The sequence below is a fragment of the Apodemus sylvaticus genome, chromosome 11, assembly GCF_947179515.1.
Source record: "Apodemus sylvaticus chromosome 11, mApoSyl1.1, whole genome shotgun sequence".
NCBI lineage: Eukaryota > Metazoa > Chordata > Mammalia > Rodentia > Muridae > Apodemus > Apodemus sylvaticus.
The window spans coordinates 14,956,713-14,979,312 of NC_067482.1; the positions used below are offsets into that span (position 1 = coordinate 14,956,713).

Genomic DNA, 22,600 nt, shown 5'->3' on the forward strand with positions numbered 1-22,600 from the left:
AATATTGTAGAAATGCACTGAAGTCATTCTGTTTTCTGGGAATTAATCTTGATCCATAACTCATGGATTTACATTGGTATGTTGGTTTCCTCGGTTTCTTTTTGTTTGCATAGGTTTGAGATATTTTATTTTGTTTTTGAGAAAGGGTCCTACATAAAATATTTTGATCTGACAATTATGTGAATATTTGCTTGATATAAAGACTTCCACATTACCATTGTGGGAGCCTCTCTTTCCACTACCAGTTTAGGTTAAACAGGCAAATTGATTTCTCTGTTACTGTTAGAGCATTATCTCAGAAGCTTAGTGGTTGATATAATGTTGAGGAAGTTGTATTAAGTTTGTCTTGAACGTGTATTCCTTTCTGACTTCTTGGCAGGAATCTTTTGACTCGAGACTTTAGAAGATGAGTATTCAGACCGCAGCCACACTCAAGAAGCTGGCAATTCAGTCTCTGGTGAGAGATGAGGCTTTGGCCATATCCGCTCTGGAGGATCTCCCCTCTGTACTCTTCCCAGCACTGTTCAAGGAGGCTTTCAGTGGCAGACAAACCAAGCTCATAAAGGCAATGTTGGCAGCCTGGCCTTTCCCCTGTCTCCCTGTGGGGGCATTGATGAAGTCGCCTACACTGGAAATGTTGCAAGCTGTGCTAGATGGAATAGACATGCGACTGACTAAAGGGTTTCACCCCAGTTGAGCAAAGGTCAAGTATTATATAAGAGACCATGTGGGGTACACAGTAGAGCTTGTGGGGTCATTGCGAATGGCTTCTGATGGGATCACCAGACAGTGATTCAGGAACCTTATAGCTATTGTGTGCTTGGACTAAGGACAGTTATCAGTGGATTAGGGCTTTGATCCAAGCAGCCTCACAGTAGAATGTGCCTATCTATCCGTGCCATTCCTAAAACCATTAATAATGGGACTAGGGAGAAATAATGAGTAACTTAGAGGAAGGAAAGTGGTCAGGGCCACACATGCCGCTCAGAGAAAATTGTGCAGCATGCATGTGTGCACATTGCACTGTTGTTTAAAAAATATACAGCTTGGCAGGCTGAGGGGTATTTCACTATAGAGTCACTTAGTGAAACCTTACTGAGGGTCATCGCGGCTGCTGATACTTGACATGTGCTCACCCTCAGCAGGGGAAAACTTCAGGTTCTGGACCTGAGGAATGTGCACCATGCCTTTTGGAACATATGGGCCGGTACAGAGGACGATAGCTGTTCTTCGGAGCCCTTGGATGAGAAGCCGGTAGTGAAGGTCCTTCCCAGATATGCAGTGAGGAGGCAGCTGAAGGTGGTAGCCGAGTTGTGCCTCAGGCCACGCCTTGATGAAGCACAAGCAGCCTTCTTGAAGTGGGCCCAGCAGAGAAAGGACTCCCTACATTTGTGTTGTGCAAAGATGAAGATCTGGGCTATGCCCATGGACTTTATCAGCAAGATCTTGAATATATTTCATCCAGAGCATATTGAGGAATTGGAACTGAACACTCAGTGGAATTTGTACAAGCTGGCCGAATTTGCTTCCTGCTTTGGGCAGATGAGAAATCTTTGCAAACTCTTCCTGGCACCCCTCTACTAGAACGTCTTCAAGATTGCCAATAGGACAGGAGACAGAGAAGAGCAGTATATCCAGGAGTTCATATCTGTCTTCTCCAAATTCAATTGTCTCCAGCATCTCTCCATGAGTGGTGTCCATTTCCTCAAAGACCACATGAATCAGGTCCTCAGGTGAGCAAGGATGGAGGACTGGGTCAGCTAGCAGAGCAAATTTTCCTCTTCCATTTTAAAGATTAGTGGTCCAGGATGCCTGTCTGTCAGTCACTGGGAACAAACATTTAGGGGCTCCTTAGAATATGTAAGTAATGTGTAGTGATTCCAAGTCTTAAATGAGCATGCCTGAAGCAGAGGATCAAAGGGAGATAAGGAGTAGGTCAGATATGGTCAGGAGGGCTTGAAATTCTTCTTGGAATCATAGGCAAACAATCCATCAAAAAGGGGACAGGAAGAGTTGAATGTACTTAGATCTTGAGGGACTCAGCAGCAATGTGAGAAGGTGAGCTGTCTGCTTAGATCTGTGGGCACAGCCTTCCCTCTCCCCCTACTTCTCCGTGAGTGAAATGCTTGACCCTCAGTAGGGCTGAGTGCATGAGACAAGAGGGAGTGTGGGCATCTGCATGATAGCATGAGTGACTGTGGAGAGGTCAGGGTGCAATGCAGCATTGACTGAGGCCACAGGTCATGTCCTTAGATCCTGTCAGGACTCTCCTGGCATGAAACTTCCTCCTTGTTATTCTGGGTTTTATAGGGTATAATGGTTTTCTGCTTGAGACTATGGCCAGCAGATCAAGTGTGGGTTTGACTTCACTAAGCTGATTCCAAAAGGAAGCATCTCAGATAATATCTGTGATCATTTGCTCACACTCAGCTTGGGGTCCCTGTTCCCTTCTAAGACATTGAAAAGCCCACCCCATGCTCTCCATCACCATTTGCCAGAACTAACCCTCTGGTCCCCTTCATCTCTAGGCACCTGATGACGCCACTGAGCTCCCTTTCTGTCACTCACTACCAACTTTCACAGTCAGACATGGATTCCTTCTCCCACTGCCAGAGTGTCTTTCAGCTAAAACATCTGGAAATGAGAGGTGTGGTTCTAACAGATTTGGATCTGATGCCTATGAAATGTCTCCTCCAAAAAGTGGCAGATACTCTAGAAACTCTGGATTTTCAGGGATGTAGGGTGAAGGACTCCCAGCTCATTGCCCTCCTACTTGCCCTCACACATTGCTCTCAGCTCACCAAGATCAACTTCTACAACAATTGCTTCTCCATGCCCATCCTGAAGGACCTTTTGGAGCACACAGTCAACTGGAGCAAGATGAATGTGGAACAATACTCTGCCCCTCTGGAGTGCTATGATAGGTTGGCTCATGTCTACAGAGTAAGATTTTCCCAACTGTGTCTGCAGCTACTGGAAACTCTCAGGGCAATAAGGCAGCCCAAGAACATCTCCTTTGCTACAGATAATTGTCCTAAATGTGGTGAGCGCTGTGTCTATGGCCAAGGTGCGAGATTTTGTTTTTGATGGCACTGAGCATGGATACAGGACTTCCTGATGTGAATAACGGACAGGACTGGGACACATCTCTCATGCCTGGTGGTCAGAGACTGTGACTTCAGACACTTTATACATGCTTGGAAACAAAAGACTGTACAAGAACTGAGATCCTGGAAGCTGAGCTTGGCATGGGAAACAATCTGTTGGACTGTGTGAACAGAGGACTTGTGGAGTCAGGATGACAACTTGGCTGTTTTGAGTGACTTCTGCCAGGAGAGATTAAGAGAGGCTTTGTAATGGACTTGCCAACTTTTGTTCTGAACTGTAATGTCAAGTCAATAAACAGAACCAGGGTTCTTTTTTTAGATGTCATTCCTGGTGTGTAACTAGCATAAAGTATCTACCTTTAATCATTCTGCAACAAATACCCTCTGGAGAGAGTCAAAATGAACACATGGATGCCAGACATGTAATGATTCAAAATCCTGGGTACATGGATAATGTTATAAGCTAAGGTGATTCACATATGGATCTCTAGGTTAGCATGTGCTAAAGAAGAATTCATAAGAACAACCTACATGTCTCTCACACTTCTTTTTTATTCCTTCCCATCCCTCCTCTCCCTGCCTGCTATTCAACTTCACAGGCCTTGTTGCTTTGAACCTTTGAACTTGCTCCATGCTTGCCCACAGCAAACTCCTTTCATGCTCTACAGACAGACAACCAATCAAAGAAGCCAAACCCCACGTATTAAAGGAGGTGACTCCTGTTTTAATAGTCCATTTTGCTCGAAAAGAGGGCCAAAGTTTCGTTTCAGCACTTTTATCATCAGATGCCTCCAGCTGGAACTCAAGCTTCAGGTGGTAGGTCCATCTCTTCAGATATCTGTGGATCCTGGCTTTTACACATTATGCACAATACATATGCATATACACCAAAATGAAAAAGTCTTAAAAAGCCCTCCATTTCACAAATATTTCACAAAATGAACTAATTTATTAAACTGAAGTTGCTTGAGTTGTGTGTGTCTCCAATGATTTTCCCCTACAGCACACTGTGAAGAGAATATGTGAAGTTTCAGGTGTATTAATTGAGCTTAGTTGTTGAGCAGCAGCCTAGCTAGCATTGGGCTCCAGTGGTTCAATCTCCTTGAGCCCTTATGAGACTAGGTTGGTTGATTCTGTAGGTTTTCTTCTGGTGTCCGTGAACTCTCTGACTCCTTCAATATTCCCTCTAGTCTTCCACAAGATTCCCTGAACTTTGTCTAATATTTGTCTGTGGGCCTCTGCATCTGTTTTTGTCAGTGGCTGGGTGAAACGTCTCAAAAGATAGTTATTCTAGGATTCTATTTAGAGAATATCATTAATAATGTCAGGGCTCTTGAACTCATTGTAAAAGGTGACACTTCCTGAACAGAACACCCATAGATCAGGCACTAAGACCAACACTTTTCAAGTGTGACCTCAAGAAAGTAGAAATCCTCAGTAAGGCAAATACAGCATCAGTAGGTCAAAACAGTACCCTAAATAATGGCAAAAATATCTTCACCAGCTGTACATTCGACAGAGGGTTGATATCAAACAATGTAAATACCTCAAGAAATTAGACATCAAAAACCCAATACTCCATTTAAAATAAAAATGGAGTACAGAATTCAACAAAGAATTTTCAACAGGAAAGCTCTAATTGCCAGGATATACTTAAGGAAATATCCAACATTCCTAGGAAAATGCAAATTGTAAGGAGTCTGAGATTCCTTCCTATACACATGAGCATGGCTAGGATAAAAACTGAAATGAGCGCACATGCAGGTGAGGATTTGGAGCAAGGGAGACTATCTTGCATTTCTGGTGAGTGTGTAAATTTGCACACCATATTTGGAAATCAAGCTGGGTGATTATCACAAATAATTCTACTTCAAGGCCCAGTTATACAATTCCTGGCCATAAACTCAAAACTTGTTCTGCCGTAGCACAAGGACACTTGCTCAACTTCATTCATAGCACCTTTATTCATAATAACCAGAAACTGTTAGCAGACCACCTGTCTCTCACTGAAGAGTGGATAAGGAAAATCATGTACACTTCTGTCATGGAATACTAATCATATATTAAAAATAGGGATTATAATGCAATTTTCAGGCAAATAGATAGAACTCGAAAATATCCATTCTTAGTGAGGTCATTGTGACCCAGAAGAATGTGCATGCTATGTACTCACTAATACATGGATATTACCCATAGACTACAGGAAAAACATGCTACAATCCAAACACTCAAAGAAACTAAGTAAGATTAGGGCCCTAGGGAAGATGATTGAATCTCACTAGGTAAGGTAAATAGAATGTATATTACTAGTGGTTGATCAGAGAGACCTGTATGGGTGCTGGTATTGGACACAAAGAGAGGTATGGAAATCAAGTGTGTTGGGAGGAGCCGCCTCCACTGTGCTGGGAGAGAGAAATACAATCCATTTGGGGGCATCTCAGGTACAAGACAGACACACAGGATGGGGCAGGCTCCTGGGAGTATATGGGAGTGACCTTGGCTGGAAACTCAGGAGCTGGCAATAGGGAGACTGAAAGTGGCCACTTCCTGTAGTCAGGCAGGATTTCCAGTGGGGGGAAGGTAACAGCAACCCACCAACAAAACCTTCCATCTAAAATTTTCCCTGCCTACAATATGTGCAGGTATAAACCTGGAGCTGAGTTTGAAAGAATAGCCAACTATAGACTGGAGAAACATGAGGATTAACCCATGTCAGAAAGCCAAACTCTGACACTCTTGATACTTGGTTGTGCTTAAGAACAGAATCCTAGCATAACTGTCATACAAGAATCTTCATCCAGCACCTGGTGGCATCAGAAGGATTTGCGCAGCAAAACATTAGGCAGAATTCAGAGAGAGTTGGGGAAAAGTCAAAAGGAGGATTGAGGGAGTCAGATGGTGTCAATTTACCACAAGGAGATCAAGAGAACCAAGTTTCCCGGACTGATTGGGGTTTATCAGAGACTGAACCACCCACCATCAAAGAGCATGCAAGGTCTAGACCTAGGCTCCCTGGACATATGGAGCAGATGCGAATCTTGGGCTTATTGCATGTCTCATAAAAACCAGACAGCAGGGTTTCTCTTATTCAACTTCATGGCCTTCCATGGGAAACTTTTCCCCTAGCTGGGCTTCCTTGTCTGGCCCCAGTGGGCACAGATGTATTTAGAGCTGATGTAAATTGGTGTGCCAGGGCATTGTGGAAACTGCTGGGGGTAGGGCCTGTGTGCCTCTTCTTCTCTGGGGAGAATGGGAGCAGGAAATGAGGGGGAAAGGGTCACAGGGTAGGTATGGGAAGAAAGCAACTTCAGGATGTGATCAGATGGTAAAGCGAATACACAAATGAATTAATGAAAACCAAAAGAAATGATAGATAGGGAGCTAGATATGTTTCACAGTTAAATGCTGCCTACTGCAAACTAAATAGAAACACATTCTATCTGATATATGGTAGCACCATGTTTTCTTAAGCCTCATATTTACACTAAAAATCATTAAATATGCTAATTTTGATATACAGTAAAGTAATGAGGATTGTGAAGCTTTGTGGCTACTGTTAGTATATACTTATACCTGATAATTAACATATGTAAATTATTCAAACAATGTTGTTTCAGTCAGACATCATGCTACATATATAAATAGCTAAGTTTATATTTATTTTATTTTACTCTCTGCCCACTGCACATTTTTTTTCTTTTTCCTCTCTTTTCGTTTCTTTTTTTTAAAATTAGATGCATTCTTTATTTACATTTCTTTTTGGGGGAGGGCTTTGGATTTGTTTTTTTCAAGACAGGGTTTCTTTGTAGAGCCATGGTTGTCCTGGAATGCACTCTGAAGACCAGGCTGGCCAAGAACTCAGAAATCTGCCTGCCTCTGCCTCCCAGGTCCTGGGATTAAAGGTGTGCTCCATCATTGTCTGGCCTTTATTGACATTTCAAATGTTTTCTCCTTGCCTGGATCACCCCCTCCCAAAAGTCCCATTAGACCTCTTCCCTCCCCCTGTTCCCCAATCGAACCCCTCCTTTATCCTTGTCCTGATATTCCCCTACACTGCTGTATTGAGCCTTTCCAGGACCAGGGCCTTCTCCTTCATTCTCCTTGGGTTACAAGACATTTTATGAAAAAATTATTTTCAGTAAAGGAAAAGCAATGTAAAGGGGATGGAGATATAACTGAGCATTTTAGAGTACTGGATTCTCTAACAAATACATCCGGTTCATTTGCCTGCTTATATGTTGCAGCTTCTGTGTCCTGTATCCCCAGTGCTCTTAACTGCTGAACCATACATTCAGTAAATATGAGGTAAACATGATCAAGGATCAGCTTGGCACATAGTCTACAGATAAGCCAACAAGACAGGAGCTAGACAGGTAAAAGGCTCTTACCACACAAGGATGCAGAGCTATGGACTCTTTACTTTGCATGTAGCCTAGGTTATAGATGGAAACTCTTTCATCTAGGCAGCCATAAAATTAGTGCTGGGGTTCAATACAGGAAAGGATCTCAGTATCCAAATGTGAGAAGTAATATAGTACAGTCCTAGACACTTGAAGGTTGTGAGCTGTATCACTCTTGATTATGAGAGCACCTGCAACATGGAGAAGGCCAGTGACTCCTTACGGTGAGCCCCAGTCTTAAGGACAGTTTCTTCACAACCTTAGAACTGGCAAGCCTGCCCCTGAGATTACTCACTAGGCACTTCTGGAAGAAAGTTACCAGATATTCACAGGTTGAGGATCAAGCCTAATTGTTGCCAGTGTCCTGTGGTAGCCAAATTTCTGAAGAAAATGTTGGGAGAAGCCGTTCTCAGAAGTTCCACTGGATTCCAAGCCTGTAGTCTGTGGCTTCTGCCTGTTAAATCCAATTGACAATCAAGGAAGTTAATGGTAGCTCACAGCTTTGGGCAGCAAACAGGTGTTCTGAGTCACACAAGGTTCCTTCCAAGTTCCTACAGGTGTAGCTCAGGGGTGACAACAGAAAGGAATTGTGTGTGCAAGGAAGATGTGAGTGGCTAAATTCTAAGGTCACAACTGTGAAGCAGCTGCTACACATTCATTGGTGGTAGAGGGCAGCAAGCTACCAGAATAATATCTCAGAGCACCAGATCAGCAAAGGGGCTGGAGTATGTTGGACAGAGAAAGAACAGGGCTTAGCAGCAGGATCGCATCCTCAGTCAAGTCCAGAGGAAACCCTCAAGGGCAGAAGTCACATAAACAAACAAACAAGAAACAAACCAAAACAAGAAAACCTGCCAGGCTCCCCAACCTCCTACTCTGACAATCATGCAACAGAAGGCCAAAGTCACCAGGACAGGGCTCCTAGCACTTTGGAGAAACTATGCAGACCAAACATAAGAATCTACTGTGCCCCACCCTTCGCATGAACTTCTTCAAGGACACCCAGGACATGCTCCGCAGAGGGACACAGGTCAATCACAGAAAATCTCTCCAAATAAGCTTGCAGGAATATAATAGGATCTGGAATATATTCCCTCCCACTGAGTACAAAGCCTGGACCTGAACAAAGCCCCTTTCCCACCCTTGGGTGTTTTGGCAAAAGCCTACATTGTGTCTAAGGCTGGAAATTTATCAGGCGCAGTAAAAATGAGTCATTATCTTTATCTTTGACCAGAGGTACTTTTAACTCTTTCATTAAGAACTATAGTGCTGAGTAACTTATCAAGCTCAGTGGTAGCCCCTAGGCTCCATAATTCCCTGTGCATCAGTGCCATCCAGCTCAATGTCTCTTTTACCTTGGACCCAATTTACACTGAAATTCTTTCTTTCCAGTATGGATTTCTCCTTGCTTTTCCCAAGAGACATCCTTAGCTCTTTGGAGAAACCTGTTTTCTCTTGACCAACGGGATAAGAACCTTCACTGGGTTTCATTCATGAAAACTAGGACAAGAGACTGAGCTGCCTATTTACCACTGAGCTACAATTATTGGTATTTGGTTGGGTGAGACAGAATCCCATTATGTCGGCTAGGTTAGAGTCAGTTTGGAGCCATCCTTCTTCAGTCTCCTGAAGCTTTCACCACCTTCCTGGATCAGCTCTCATGCTGTTCTGTACTTGAGAACTGTCTTGCTTCATTTGTGTATTGGTGTACCAGGAGCAGAGCATGCGTGTAGATGGGGGAGGACTCAAAAGTGCAGTGGTTTCTCTCCTTCCACCTGAGGGCCCCATTACTGAACTCAGCACTTACTTGGGCGGCAAGTGCTATTGCTCTTTGGGCCATCTCACTGGACCTTAAGCTCTCTGGAGGATTTTCTTTTAGAATTGTGTTTTGGGTAATTTTTGCTTTGCTTGATTGCTAGTCTGGTTTTGAGTTGTTTGGTTGTTTGGTTATTTGGTTGGTTTTTGAAAGGGATGGTCTGTTTAGCATGTCTCCTTCTTCCTGAACTCAGTCTGAACAACATGCTGACCTTGACCTTAGTCGTTCACCTGCTACTACCTCCCTAATGCTAGTTTTAAGGATTGTACCTGCGCCATCTAATAAACTACACTTTCTTTATGTGTTTCTTTGTTTTGTTGTTTTGGGGCAGGGTTTCATTGTTTAAGAGCCCTAGATGTCCCATAAGCTACTCTGTGGTCCAGTTTGGCCTCAACATCAAAGGTGCCCCTGCCTCTCTTGAGATTTAGGTCTGTGCTACCCTGCTCAGCTCTGGTTTAATTATAAGACAGATCCTCACTCCATAGGCTTTACTGGTTTTTGAATTATTTATTTAGATGAGGGTAGCCTTGAACTCACTGACCCAGTCAACCTTGGACTCCTGAGGGGATGGATTAAAGGTGTGTGCCACAAAACCCAAGATAGAGCTGCTGTTTTAAGATGATTGATTTTATGGGGAGTGGTGCTTGTGTACAAATAGGAATGGATAACCCTCACAGGCCTGCTGCCCTAGCAGGTCAGAATGGGGTTTCAGATTGGCTGGAACTGTAATCGCAGATCATTTCAAGCCACCACATAGATGATAGGAATAGAAGATTGACAGGTGCTCACAATTTCTAAAGCAACCCTTCAGCCCACGTCCCACTCTAGATTACATCTCCTTGAGGAAGGCTTTTTGGCTGATCCTAGTTGACTTACTCTCTGCTTCCTTGGGAGCCAAGGGCACCATCTCCCTCACACCCTCCTTTTTCTGTTTGCTTTCGTCCATTGAGGAAGCAGGCTTTGTAGAGATCACACAATACTATGGCTTACAATTTAGATGAACATGACCATGAACTGAGCATCCTATCTAACGGATGTCCCAGCATCCTTGCTGCATGCCCCATCTTGTCTGCTGCAAAGAGAGTTGTAGGGAGAATTCCTGTATGTGGGGTAGCTCCCGACCATCTGAGTACATGCAGAACCCTGGCTAGTATAGTAATGGGGTTAAGCTATGCTCCGGCACCACCTCTGGAGTGGTTGATGCTGAAATTTATTGACGGAGCATCCACTTCATTCCTTGAGCTTCAATGTATATTCCTGTCTCTGACATAGCAATCTGTTCCAAATCCAGTGAAAAAGAATATCTTCCAATTATGTCGTGTCTCTCATCAAAAACCAATTAAACCCTTACCTGATGCAAACTATGGTCACATGAATAAAATCAAACAAGAAATAGTTATTCATAACAATAATCCTAGCCATAAGAAGGTTTCTGAGGCTGAAGGATTCCTAGAATTGGACCTCTAAAACAACCTTGGATTCAGAGCATGACATGGTCAATGGTACAACTTGAAAACTGAATAGATCTTATGCAAATGAAGGAATAAATGTACCCACATGGTGTTGTATGGTGTATTAACAAATGGAATGTTTTTTATTTATCCAAGAAACTTTTGGGTGTGTTTGTGTGTGTGAATGACGATGAGTGGGAAATTTGTTATCACAAGTCCTTCTTATTCAATGAGTGAAATGATTACAACTTTGATGTATAATTTAAAGGGTGGAGATTAGACCAGGAAATCCAATTCCGGTTTGGCTTTGAAGGGTGTGGCTACAATAGGGAGGGGCAAGCAGAGATGTATATAAAGGCTTCCATGGAGCCACATACCACAGTCAGAGGCTTGCATCTTGGAAAACTCCCTGATTCGGCTGGGATTTGGCAACATACCTGCATTGCTCAACTGGTATGTAAACCATTTTTTTTCCTTGGGTCATGCAGTTTGATATAGAGAAATTCAGACTCCTTAAGAGGAACATGTTGAGGAGCTTGGGTTTCATTGCAAATGAGATTTTAGCCTCATCACCAATAATATCCCATGACAGCTTGTGTATATATTCCATTACTTTGCCTGATATAACTGTTTGAGACAAGGATTCTGTATGTTGTTCCAACTCTCTTAGAGCTGGCCTTGTGCCTCCAGGTAAGCTCCAAATGAGACAATCTGATGAAAATGCTCCCTCATGTTTCCCCTTCACTGTAATGGTCTTTATTTTTTTGTGAGGCCCTGGATTACACTGTAGACCTGTAAGCCAGGTATCTTTGATATCCTTCCACATCATATAGCTGAAATGACACATGTGATTTACTCATGTGTATTGCCTTAGCTTTTCCATTGCCTCTTTTACACACAAGTTTGCCCTGTGGACATATTCTACTTCACAGACACAGGTAAGATTCAATATTGTAGAAATGCACTGAAGTCATTCTGTTTTCTGGGAATTAATCTTGATCCATAACTCATGGATTTACATTGGTATGTTGGTTTCCTCGGTTTCTTTTTGTTTGCATAGGTTTGAGATATTTTATTTTGTTTTTGAGAAAGGGTCCTACATAAAATATTTTGATCTGACAATTATGTGAATATTTGCTTGATATAAAGACTTCCACATTACCATTGTGGGAGCCTCTCTTTCCACTACCAGTTTAGGTTAAACAGGCAAATTGATTTCTCTGTTACTGTTAGAGCATTATCTCAGAAGCTTAGTGGTTGATATAATGTTGAGGAAGTTGTATTAAGTTTGTCTTGAACGTGTATTCCTTTCTGACTTCTTGGCAGGAGTCTTTTGACTCGAGACTTTAGAAGATGAGTATTCAGACCGCAGCCACACTCAAGAAGCTGGCAATTCAGTCTCTGGTGAGAGATGAGGCTTTGGCCATATCCTCTCTGGAGGATCTCCCCTCTGTACTCTTCCCAGCACTGTTCAAGGAGGCTTTCAGTGGCAGACAAACCAAGCTCATAAAGGCAATGTTGGCAGCCTGACCTTTCCCCTGTCTCCCTGTGGGGGCATTGATGAAGTCGCCTACACTGGAAATGTTGCAAGCTGTGCTAGATGGAATAGACATGCGACTGACTAAAGGGTTTCACCCCAGGTGAGCAAAGGTCAAGTATTATATAAGAGACCATGTGGGGTACACAGTAGAGCTTGTGGGGTCATTGCGAATGGCTTCTGATGGGATCACCAGACAGTGATTCAGGAACCTTATAGCTATTGTGTGCTTGGACTAAGGACAGTTATCAGTGGATTAGGGCTTTGATCCAAGCAGCCTCACAGTAGAATGTGCCTATCTATCCCTGCCATTCCTAAAACCATTAATAATGGGACTAGGGAGAAATAATGAGTAACTTAGAGGAAGGAAAGTGGTCAGGGCCATACATGCTGCTCAGAGAAAATTGTGCAGCATGCATGTGTGCACATTGCACTGTTGTTTAAAAAATATACAGCTTGGCAGGCTGAGGGGTATTTCACTATAGAGTCACTTAGTGAAACCTTACTGAGGGTCATCGCGGCTGCTGATACTTGACATGTGCTCACCCTCAGCAGGGGAAAACTTCAGGTTCTGGACCTGAGGAATGTGCACCATGCCTTTTGGAACATATGGGCCGGTACAGAGGACGATAGCTGTTCTTCGGAACCCTTGGATGAGAAGCCGGTAGTGAAGGTCCTTCCCAGATATGCAGTGAGGAGGCAGCTGAATGTGGTAGCCGAGTTGTGCCTCAGGCCACGCCTTGATGAAGCACAAGCAGCCTTCTTGAAGTGGGCCCAGCAGAGAAAGGACTCCCTACATTTGTGTTGTGCAAAGATGAAGATCTGGGCTATGCCCATGGACTTTATCAGCAAGATCTTGAATATATTTCATCCAGAGCATATAGAGGAATTCTAACTGAACACTCAGTCGAATTTGTACAAGCTGGCCGAATTTGCTTCCTGCTTTGGGCAGATGAGAAATCTTTGCAAACTCTTCCTGGCACCCCTCTACAAGAACGTCTTCAAGATTGCCAATAGGACAGGAGACAGAGAAGAGCAGTATATCCAGGAGTTCATATCTGTCTTCTCCAAATTCAATTGTCTCCAGCATCTCTCCATGAGTGGTGTCCATTTCCTCAAAGACCACATGAATCAGGTCCTCAGGTAAGCAAGGATGGAGGACTGGGTCAGCTAGCAGAGCAAATTTTCCTCTTCCATTTTAAAGATTAGTGGTCCAGGATGCCTGTCTGTCAGTCACTGGGAACAAACATTTAGGGTCTCCTTAGAATATGTAAGTAATGTGTAGTGATTCCAAGTCTTAAATGAGCATGCCTGAAGCAGAGGACCAAAGGGAGATAAGGAGTAGGTCAGATATGGTCAGGAGGGCTTGAAATTCTTCTTGGAATCATAGGCAAACAATCCATCAAAAAGGGGACAGGAAGAGTTGAATGTACTTAGATCTTGAGGGACTCAGCAGCAATGTGAGAAGGTGAGCTGTCTGCTTAGATCTGTGGGCACAGCCTTCCCTCTCCCCCTACTTCTCCGTGAGTGAAATGCTTGACCCTCAGTAGGGCTGAGTGCATGAGACAAGAGGGAGTGTGGGCATCTGCATGATAGCATGAGTGACTGTGGAGAGGTCAGGGTGCAATGCAGCATTGACTGAGGCCCCAGGTCATGTCCTTAGATCCTGCAGGACTCTCCTGGCATGAAACTTCCTCCTTGTTATCCTGGGTTTTATAGGGTATAATGGTTTTCTGCTTGAGACTATGGCCAGCAGATCAAGTGTGGGTTTGACTTCACTAAGCTGATTCCAAAAGGAAGCATCTCAGATAATATCTGTGATCATTTGCTCACACTCAGCTTGGGGTCCCTGTTCCCTTCTTAGACATTGAAAAGCCCACCCCATGCTCTCCATCACCATTTGCCAGAACTAACCCTCTGGTCCCCTTCATCTCTAGGCACCTGATGACGCCACTGAGCTCCCTTTCTGTCACTCACTACCAACTTTCACAGTCAGACTTGGATTCCTTCTCCCACTGCCAGAGTGTCTTTCAGCTAAAACATCTGGAAATGAGAGGTGTGGTTCTAACAGATTTGGATCTGATGCCTATGAAATGTCTCCTCCAAAAAGTGGCAGATACTCTAGAAACTCTGGATTTTCAGGGATGTAGGGTGAAGGACTCCCAGCTCATTGCCCTCCTACCTGCCCTCACACATTGCTCTCAGCTCACCAAGATCAACTTCTACAACAATTGCTTCTCCATGCCCATCCTGAAGGACCTTTTGGAGCACACAGTCAACTGGAGCAAGATGAATGTGGAACAATACTCTGCCCCTCTGGAGTGCTATGATAGGTTGGCTCATGTCTCCAGAGTAAGATTTGCCCAACTTTGTCTGCAGCTCCTGGAAACTCTCAGGGTAATAAGGCAGCCCAAGAACATCTCCTTTGCTACAGATAATTGTCCTAAATGTGGTGAGCGCTGTGTCTATGGCCAAGGTGCGAGATTTTGTTTTTGCTGGCACTGAGCATGGATACAGGACTTCCTGATGTGAATAACGGACAGGACTGGGACACATCTCTCATGCCTGGTGGTCAGAGACTGTGACTTCAGACACTTTATACATGCTTGGAAACAAAAGACTGTACAAGAACTGAGATCCTGGAAGCTGAGCTTGGCATGGGAAACAATCTGTTGGACTGTGTGAACAGAGGACTTGTGGAGTCAGGATGACAACTTGGCTGTTTTGAGTGACTTCTGCCAGGAGAGATTAAGAGAGGCTTTGTAATGGACTTGCCAACTTTTGTTCTGAACTGTAATGTCAAGTCAATAAACAGAACCAGGGTTCTTTTTTTAGATGTCATTCCTGGTGTGTAACTAGCATAAAGTATCTACCTTTAATCTTTCTGCAACCAATACCCTCTGGAGAGAGTCAAAATGAACACATGGATGCCAGACATGTAATGATTCAAAATCCTGGGTACATGGATAATGTTATAAGCTAAGGTGATTCACATATGGATCTCTAGGTTAGCATGTGCTAAAGAAGAATTCATAAGAACAACCTACATGTCTCTCACACTTCTTTTTTATTCCTTCCCATCCCTCCTCTCCCTGCCTGCTATTCAACTTCACAGGCCTTGTTGCTTTGAACCTTTGAACTTGCTCCATGCTTGCCCACAGCAAACTCCTTTCATGCTCTACAGACAGACAACCAATCAAAGAAGCCAAACCCCACGTATTAAAGGAGGTGACTCCTGTGTTAATAGTACATTTTGCTCGAAAAGAGGGCCAAAGTTTGGTTTCAGCACTTTTATCATCAGATGCCTCCAGCTGGAACTCAAGCTTCAGGTGGTAGGTCCATCTCTTCAGATATCTGTGGATCCTGGCTTTTACACATTATGCACAATACATATGCATATACACCAAAATGAAAAAGTCTTAAAAAGCCCTCCATTTCACAAATATTTCACAAAATGAACTAATTTATTAAACTGAAGTTGCTTGAGTTGTGTGTGTCTCCAATGATTTTCCCCTGCAGCACACTGTGAAGGGAATATGTGAAGTTTCAGGTGTATTAATTGAGCTTAGTTGTTAAGCAGCAGCCTAGCTAGTGTTGGGCTCCAGTGGTTCAATCTCCTTGAGCCCTTATGAGACTAGGTTGGTTGATTCTGTAGGTTTTCTTCTGGTGTCCGTGAACTCCCTGACTCCTTCAATATTCCCTCTAGTCTTCCACAAGATTCCTTGAACTTTGTCTAATATTTGTCTGTGGGCCTCTGCATCTGTTTTTGTCAGTGGCTGGGTGAAACGTCTCAAAAGATAGTTATTCTAGGATTCTATTTAGAGAATATCATTAATAATGTCAGGGCTCTTGAACTCATTGTAAAAGGTGACACTTCCTGAACAGAACACCCATAGATCAGGCACTAAGACCAACACTTTTCAAGTGTGACCTCAAGAAATTAGAAATCCTCAGCAAGGCAAATACAGCATCAGTAGGTCAAAACAGTACCCTAAATAATGGCAAAAATATCTTCACCAGCTGTACATTCGACAGAGGGTTGATATCAAACAATGTAAATACCTCAAGAAATTAGACATCAAAAACCCAATACTCCATTTAAAATAAAAATGGAGTACAGAATTCAACAAAGAATTTTCAACAGGAAAGCTCTAATTGCCAGGATATACTTAAGGAAATATCCAACGTTCCTAGGAAAATGCAAATTGTAAGGAGTCTGAGATTCCTTCCTATACACATGAGCATGGCTAGGATAAAAACGGAAATGAGCGCACATGCACGTGAGGATTTGGAGCAAGGGAGACAATCTTGCATTTCTGGTGAGTGTGTAAATTTGCACACCATATTTGGAAATCAAGCTGGGTGATTATCACAAATAATTCTACTTCAAGGCCCAGTTATACAATTCCTGGCCATAAACTCAAAACTTGTTCTGCCATAGCACAAGGACACTTGCTCAACTTCATTCATAGCACCTTTATTCATAATAACCAGAAACTGTTAGCACACCACCTGTCTCTCACTGAAGAGTGGATAAGGAAAATCATGTACACTTCTGTCATGGAATACTAATCATATATTAAAAATAAGGATTATAATGCAATTTTCAGGCAAATAGATAGAACTCGAAAATATCCATTCTTAGTGAGGTCATTGTGACCCAGAAGAATGTGCATTCTATGTACTCACTAATACATGGATATTACCCATAGACTACAGGAAAAGCATGCTACAATCCAAACACTCAAAGAAAGTAAGTAAGATTAGGGCCCTAGGTAAGATGATTGAATCTCACTAGGTAAGGTAAATAGAATGTATATTACTAGTGGTTGATCAGAGGGAACTGTATGGGTGCTGGTATGGGACACAAAGAGAGGTATGGAAATCAAGTGTGTTGGGAGGATCCGCCTCCACTGTGCTGGGAGAGAGAAATACAATCCATTTGGGGGCATCTCAGGTACAAGACAGACACACAGGATGGGGCAGGCTCCTGGGAGTATATGGGAGTGACCTTGGCTGGAATCTCAGGAGCTAGGGATAGGGAGACTGAAAGTGGCCACTTCCTGTAGTCAGGCAGGATTTCCAGTGGGGGGAAGGTAACACCAACCCACCAACAAAACCTTCCATCTAAAATTTTCCCTGCCTACAATATGTGCAGGTATAAACCTGGAGCTGAGTTTGAAAGAATAGCCAACTATAGACTGGAGAAACATGAGGATTAACCCATGTCAGAAAGCCAAACTCTGACACTCTTGATGATACTTGGTTGTGCTTAAGAACAGAATCCTAGCATAACTGTCATACAAGAATCTTCGTCCAGCATCTGGTGGCACCAGAAGGATATGCACAGCAAAACATTAGGCAGAATTCAGAGAGAGTTGGGGAAAAGTCAAAAGGAGGATTGAGGGAGTCAGATGGTGTCAATTTACCACAAGGAGATCAAGAGAACCAAGTTTCCTGGACTCACTGGGGTTTATCAGAGACTGAACCACCCACCATCAAAGAGCATGCAAGGTCTAGACCTAGGCTCCCTGGACATATGGAGCAGATGCGAATCTTGGGCTTATTGCATGTCTCATAAAAACCAGACAGCAGGGTTTCTCTTATTCAACTTCATGTACTTCCATGGGAAACTTTTCCCCTAGCTGGTCTTCCTTGTCTGGCCCCAGTGGGCACGGATATATTTAGAGCTGATGTAAATTGGTGTGCCATGGCATTGTGGAAACTGCTGGGGGTAGGGCATGTGTGCCTCTTCTTCTCTGGGGAGAATGGGAGCAGGAAATGAGGGGGAAAGAGTCACAAGGTAGGTATGGGAAGAAAGCAACTTCAGGATGTGATCAGGTGGTAAAGCGAATACACAAATGAATTAATGAAAACCCAAAGAAATGATAGATAGGGAGCTAGATATGTTTCACAGTTAAATGTTGCCTACTGCAAACTAAATAGAAACACATTCTATCTGAAATATGGTAGCAACATGTTTTCTTAAGCCTCATATTTACACTAAAAATCATTAAATTTGCTAATTTAATATACATTAATGTAATGAGGATTGTGAAGCTTTGTGGCTACTGTTAGTATATACTTATACCTGATAATTAACATATGTAAATTATTCAAACAATGTTGTTTCAGTCAGACATCATGCTACATATATAAATAGCTAAGTTTATATTTATTTTATTTTACTCTCTGCCCACTGCACATTTTTTCTTTTTCCTCTCTTTTCTTTTCTTTTTTTAAAATTAGATGTATTCTTTATTTACATTTCTTTTTGGGGGAGGGCTTTGGATTTGTTTTTTTCAAGACAGGGTTTCTTTGTAGAGCCATGGCTGTCCTGGAATGCAATCTGAAGACCAGGCTGGCCAAGAACTCAGAAATCTGCCTGCCTCTGCCTCCCAGGTCCTGGGATTAAAGGTGTGCTCAATCATTGTCTGGCCTTTATTTACATTTCAAATGTTTTCTCCTTGCCTGGATCACCCCCTCCCAAAAGTCCCATTAGACCTCTTCCCTCCCACTGTTCCCCAATCGAACTCCTCCTTTATCCTTGTCCTGATATTCCCCTACACTGCTGTATTGAGCCTTTCCAGGACCAGGGCCTTCTCCTTCATTCTCCCTGTGTTACAAGACATTTTATGAAAAAATTATTTTCAGTAAAGTAAAAGCAATGTAAAGGGGATGGAGATATAACTGAGCATTTTAGAGTACTGGATTCTCTAACGAATACATCCGGTTCATTTGCCTGCTTATATGTTGCAGCTTCTGTGTCCTGTATTCCCACTGCTCTTAACTGCTGAACCATACATTCAGTAAATATGAGGTAAACATGATCAAGGATCAGCTTGGCACATAGTCTACAGATAAGCCAACAAGACAGGAGCTAGACAGGTAAAAGGCTCTTACCACACAAGGATGCAGAGGTATGGACTCTTTACTTTGCATGTAGCCTAGGTTACAGATGGAAACTCTTTTATCTAGGCAGCCATAAAATTAGTGCTGGGGTTCAATACAGGAAAGGATCTCAGTATCCAAATGTGAGAAGTAATATAGTAGAGTCCTAGAAACTTGAAGGTTGTGAGCTGTATCACTCTTGATTATAAGAGCACCTGCAACATGGAGAAGGCCAGTGACTCCTTAAGGTGAGCCCCAGTCTTAAGGACAGTTTCTTCACAACCTTAGACCTGGCAAGCCTGCCCCTGAGATTACTCACTAGGTACTTCTGGAAGAAAGTTACCAGATATTCACAGGTTGAGGATCAAGCCTAATTGTTGCCAGTGTCCCGTGATAGCCAAATTTCTGAAGAAAATGTTGGGAGAAGCCGTTCTCAGAAGTTCCACTGGATTCCAAGCCTGTAGTCTGTGGCTTCTGCCTCTTAAATCCAATTGACAATCAAGGAAGTTAATGGTAGCTCACAGCTTTGGGCAGCAAACAGGTGTTCTGAGTCACACAATGTTCCTTCCAGGTTCCTACAGGTGTAGCTCAGGGGTGACAACAGAAAGGAATTGTGTGTGCAAGGAAGATGTGAGTGGCTATATTCTAAGGTCACAACTGTGAAGCAGCTGCTACACATTCATTGGTGCTAGAGGGCAGCAAGCTACCAGAATAATATCTCAGAGCACCAGATCAGCCAAGGGGCTGGAGTATGTTGGCCAGAGAAAGAACAGGGCTTAGCAGCAGGATCGCATCCTCAGTCAAGTCCAGAGGAAACCCTCAAGGGCAGAAGTCACATAAAGGAACAAACAAGAAACAAACCAAAACAAGAAAACCTGCCTGGCTCCCCAACCTCCTACTCTGACAATCATGCAACAGAAGGCCAAAGTCACCAGGACAGGGCTCCTAGCACTTTGGAGAAACTATGCAGACCAAACATAAGAATCTACTGTGCCCCACCCTTTGCATGAACTTCTTCAAGGACACCCAGGACATGCTCCGCAGAGGGACACAGGTCAATCACAGAAAATCTCTCCAAATAAGCTTGCAGGAATATAATAGGAACTGGAATCTATTCCCTCCCACTGAGTACAAAGCCTGGACCTGAACAAAACCCCTTTCCCAACCCTGGGTGTTTTGGCAAAAGCCTACATTGTGTCTAAGGCTGGAAATTTATCAGGCTCAGTAAAAATGAGTCATTATCTTTATCTTTGACCAGAGGTACTTTTAACTCTTCCATTAAGAACTATAGTGCTGAGTAACTTATCAAGGTCAGTGGTAGCCCCTAGGCTCCATAATTCCCTGTGCATCAGTGCCATCCAGCTCAATGTCTCTTTTACCTTGGACCCAATTTACACTGAAATTCTTTCTTTCCGGTATGGATTTCTCCTTGCTTTTCCCAAGAGACATCCTTAGCTCTTTGGAGAAACCTGTTTTCTCTTGACCAACGGGATTAGAACCTTCACTGGGATTCATTCATGAAAACTAGGACAAGAGACTGAGCTGCCTATTTACCACTGAGCTACAATTATTGGTATTTGGTTGGGTGAGACAGAATCACATTATGTCGGCTAGGTTAGAGTCAGTTTGGAGCCATCCTTCTTCAGTCTCCTGAAGCTTTCACCACCTTCCTGGATCAGCTCTCATGCTGTTCTGTACTTGAGAACTGTCTTGCTTCATTTGTGTATTGGTGTACCAGGAGCAGAGCATGCGTGTAGATGGGGGAGGACTCAAAAGTGCAGTGGTTTCTCTCCTTCCACCTGAGGGCCCCATTACTGAACTCAGCACTTACTTGGGCGGCAAGTGCTATTGCTCTTTGGGCCATCTCACTGGACCTTAAGCTCTCTGGAGGATTTTCTTTTAGAATTGTGTTTTGGGTAATTTTTGCTTTGCTTGATTGCTAGTCTGGTTTTGAGTTGTTTGGTTGTTTGGTTATTTGGTTGGTTTTTGAAAGGGATGGTCTGTTTAGCATGTCTCCTTCTTCCTGAACTCAGTCTGAACAACATGCTGACCTTGACCTTAGTCGTTCACCTGCTACTACCTCCCTAATGCTAGTTTTAAGGATTGTACCTGCGCCATCTAGTAAACTACACTTTCTTTATGTGTTTCTTTGTTTTGTTGTTTTGGGGCAGGGTTTCATTGTTTAAGAGCCCTAGATGTCCCATAAGCTACTCTGTGGTCCAGTTTGGCCTCAACATCAAAGGTGCCCCTGCCTCTCTTGAGATTTAGGTCTGTGCTACCCTGCTCAGCTCTGGTTTAATTATAAGACAGATCCTCACTCCATAGGCTTTACTGGTTTTTGAATTATTTATTTAGATGAGGGTAGCCTTGAACTCACTGACCCAGTCAACCTTGGACTCCTGAGGGGATGGATTAAAGGTGTGTGCCACAAAACCCAAGATAGAGCTGCTGTTTTAAGATGATTGATTTTATGGGTAGTGGTGCTTGTGTACAAATAGGAATGGATAACCCTCACAGGCCTGCTGCCCTAGCAGGTCAGAATGAGGTTTCAGGTTGGCTGGAACTGTAATCACAGATCATTTCAAGCCACCACATAGATGATAGGAATAGAAGATTGACAGGTGCTCACACTTTCTAAAGCAACCCTTCAGCCCACGTCCCACTCTAGATTACATCTCCTTGAGGAAGGTTTTTTGGCTGATCCTAGTTGACTTACTCTCTGCTTCCTTGGGAGTCAAGGGCACCATATCCCTCACACCCTCCTTTTTCTGTTTGCTTTCGTCCATTTAGGAAGCAGGCTTTGTAGAGATCACACAATACTACGGCTTACAATTTAGATGAACATGACCATGAACTGAGCATCCTATCTCAGGGATGTCCCAGCATCCTTGCTGCATGCCCCATCTTGTCTGCTGCAAAGAGAGTTGTAGGGAGAATTCCTGTATGTGGGGTAGCTCCCGACCATCTGAGTACATGCAGAACCCTGGCTAGTATAGTAATGGGGTCAAGCTATGCTCCGGCACCACCTCTAGAGTGGTTGATGCTGAAATTTATTGACCGATCATCCACTTCATTCCTTGAGCTTCAATGTATAATCCTGTCTCTGATATAGCAATCTGTTCCAAATCCAGTGAAAAAGAATATCTTCCAATTATGTTGTGTCTCTCATCAAAAACCGATTAAACCCTTCCCTGATGCAAACTCTGGTCACATGAATAAAATCAAACAAGAAATAGTTATTCATAACAATAATCCTAGCCATAAGAAGGTTTCTGAGGCTGAAGGATTCCTAGAATTGGACCTCTAAAACAACCTTGGATTCAGAGCATGACATGGTCACTGGTACAACTTGAAAACTGAATAGATCTTATGCAAATGAAGGAATAAATGTACCCACA

The 22,600-nt window shown here is 43.2% G+C and overlaps 1 protein-coding gene across 1 annotated transcript in view; it reads left to right on the forward strand.

Annotated features, from left to right (window-relative positions):
* The first annotated feature begins 406 nt into the window (after positions 1-406).
* Positions 407-22,600, forward strand: part of LOC127696295 (PRAME family member 12-like) — a 33,328-nt gene continuing 11,134 nt past the window's right edge. Inside the window, 5 exon segments of the mRNA XM_052198864.1 lie at positions 407-692; positions 958-961; positions 1,146-1,733; positions 2,529-3,054; positions 12,880-13,079. Of these exon segments, the coding sequence (XP_052054824.1) occupies positions 407-692; positions 958-961; positions 1,146-1,733; positions 2,529-3,054; positions 12,880-13,079 (1,604 nt within the window).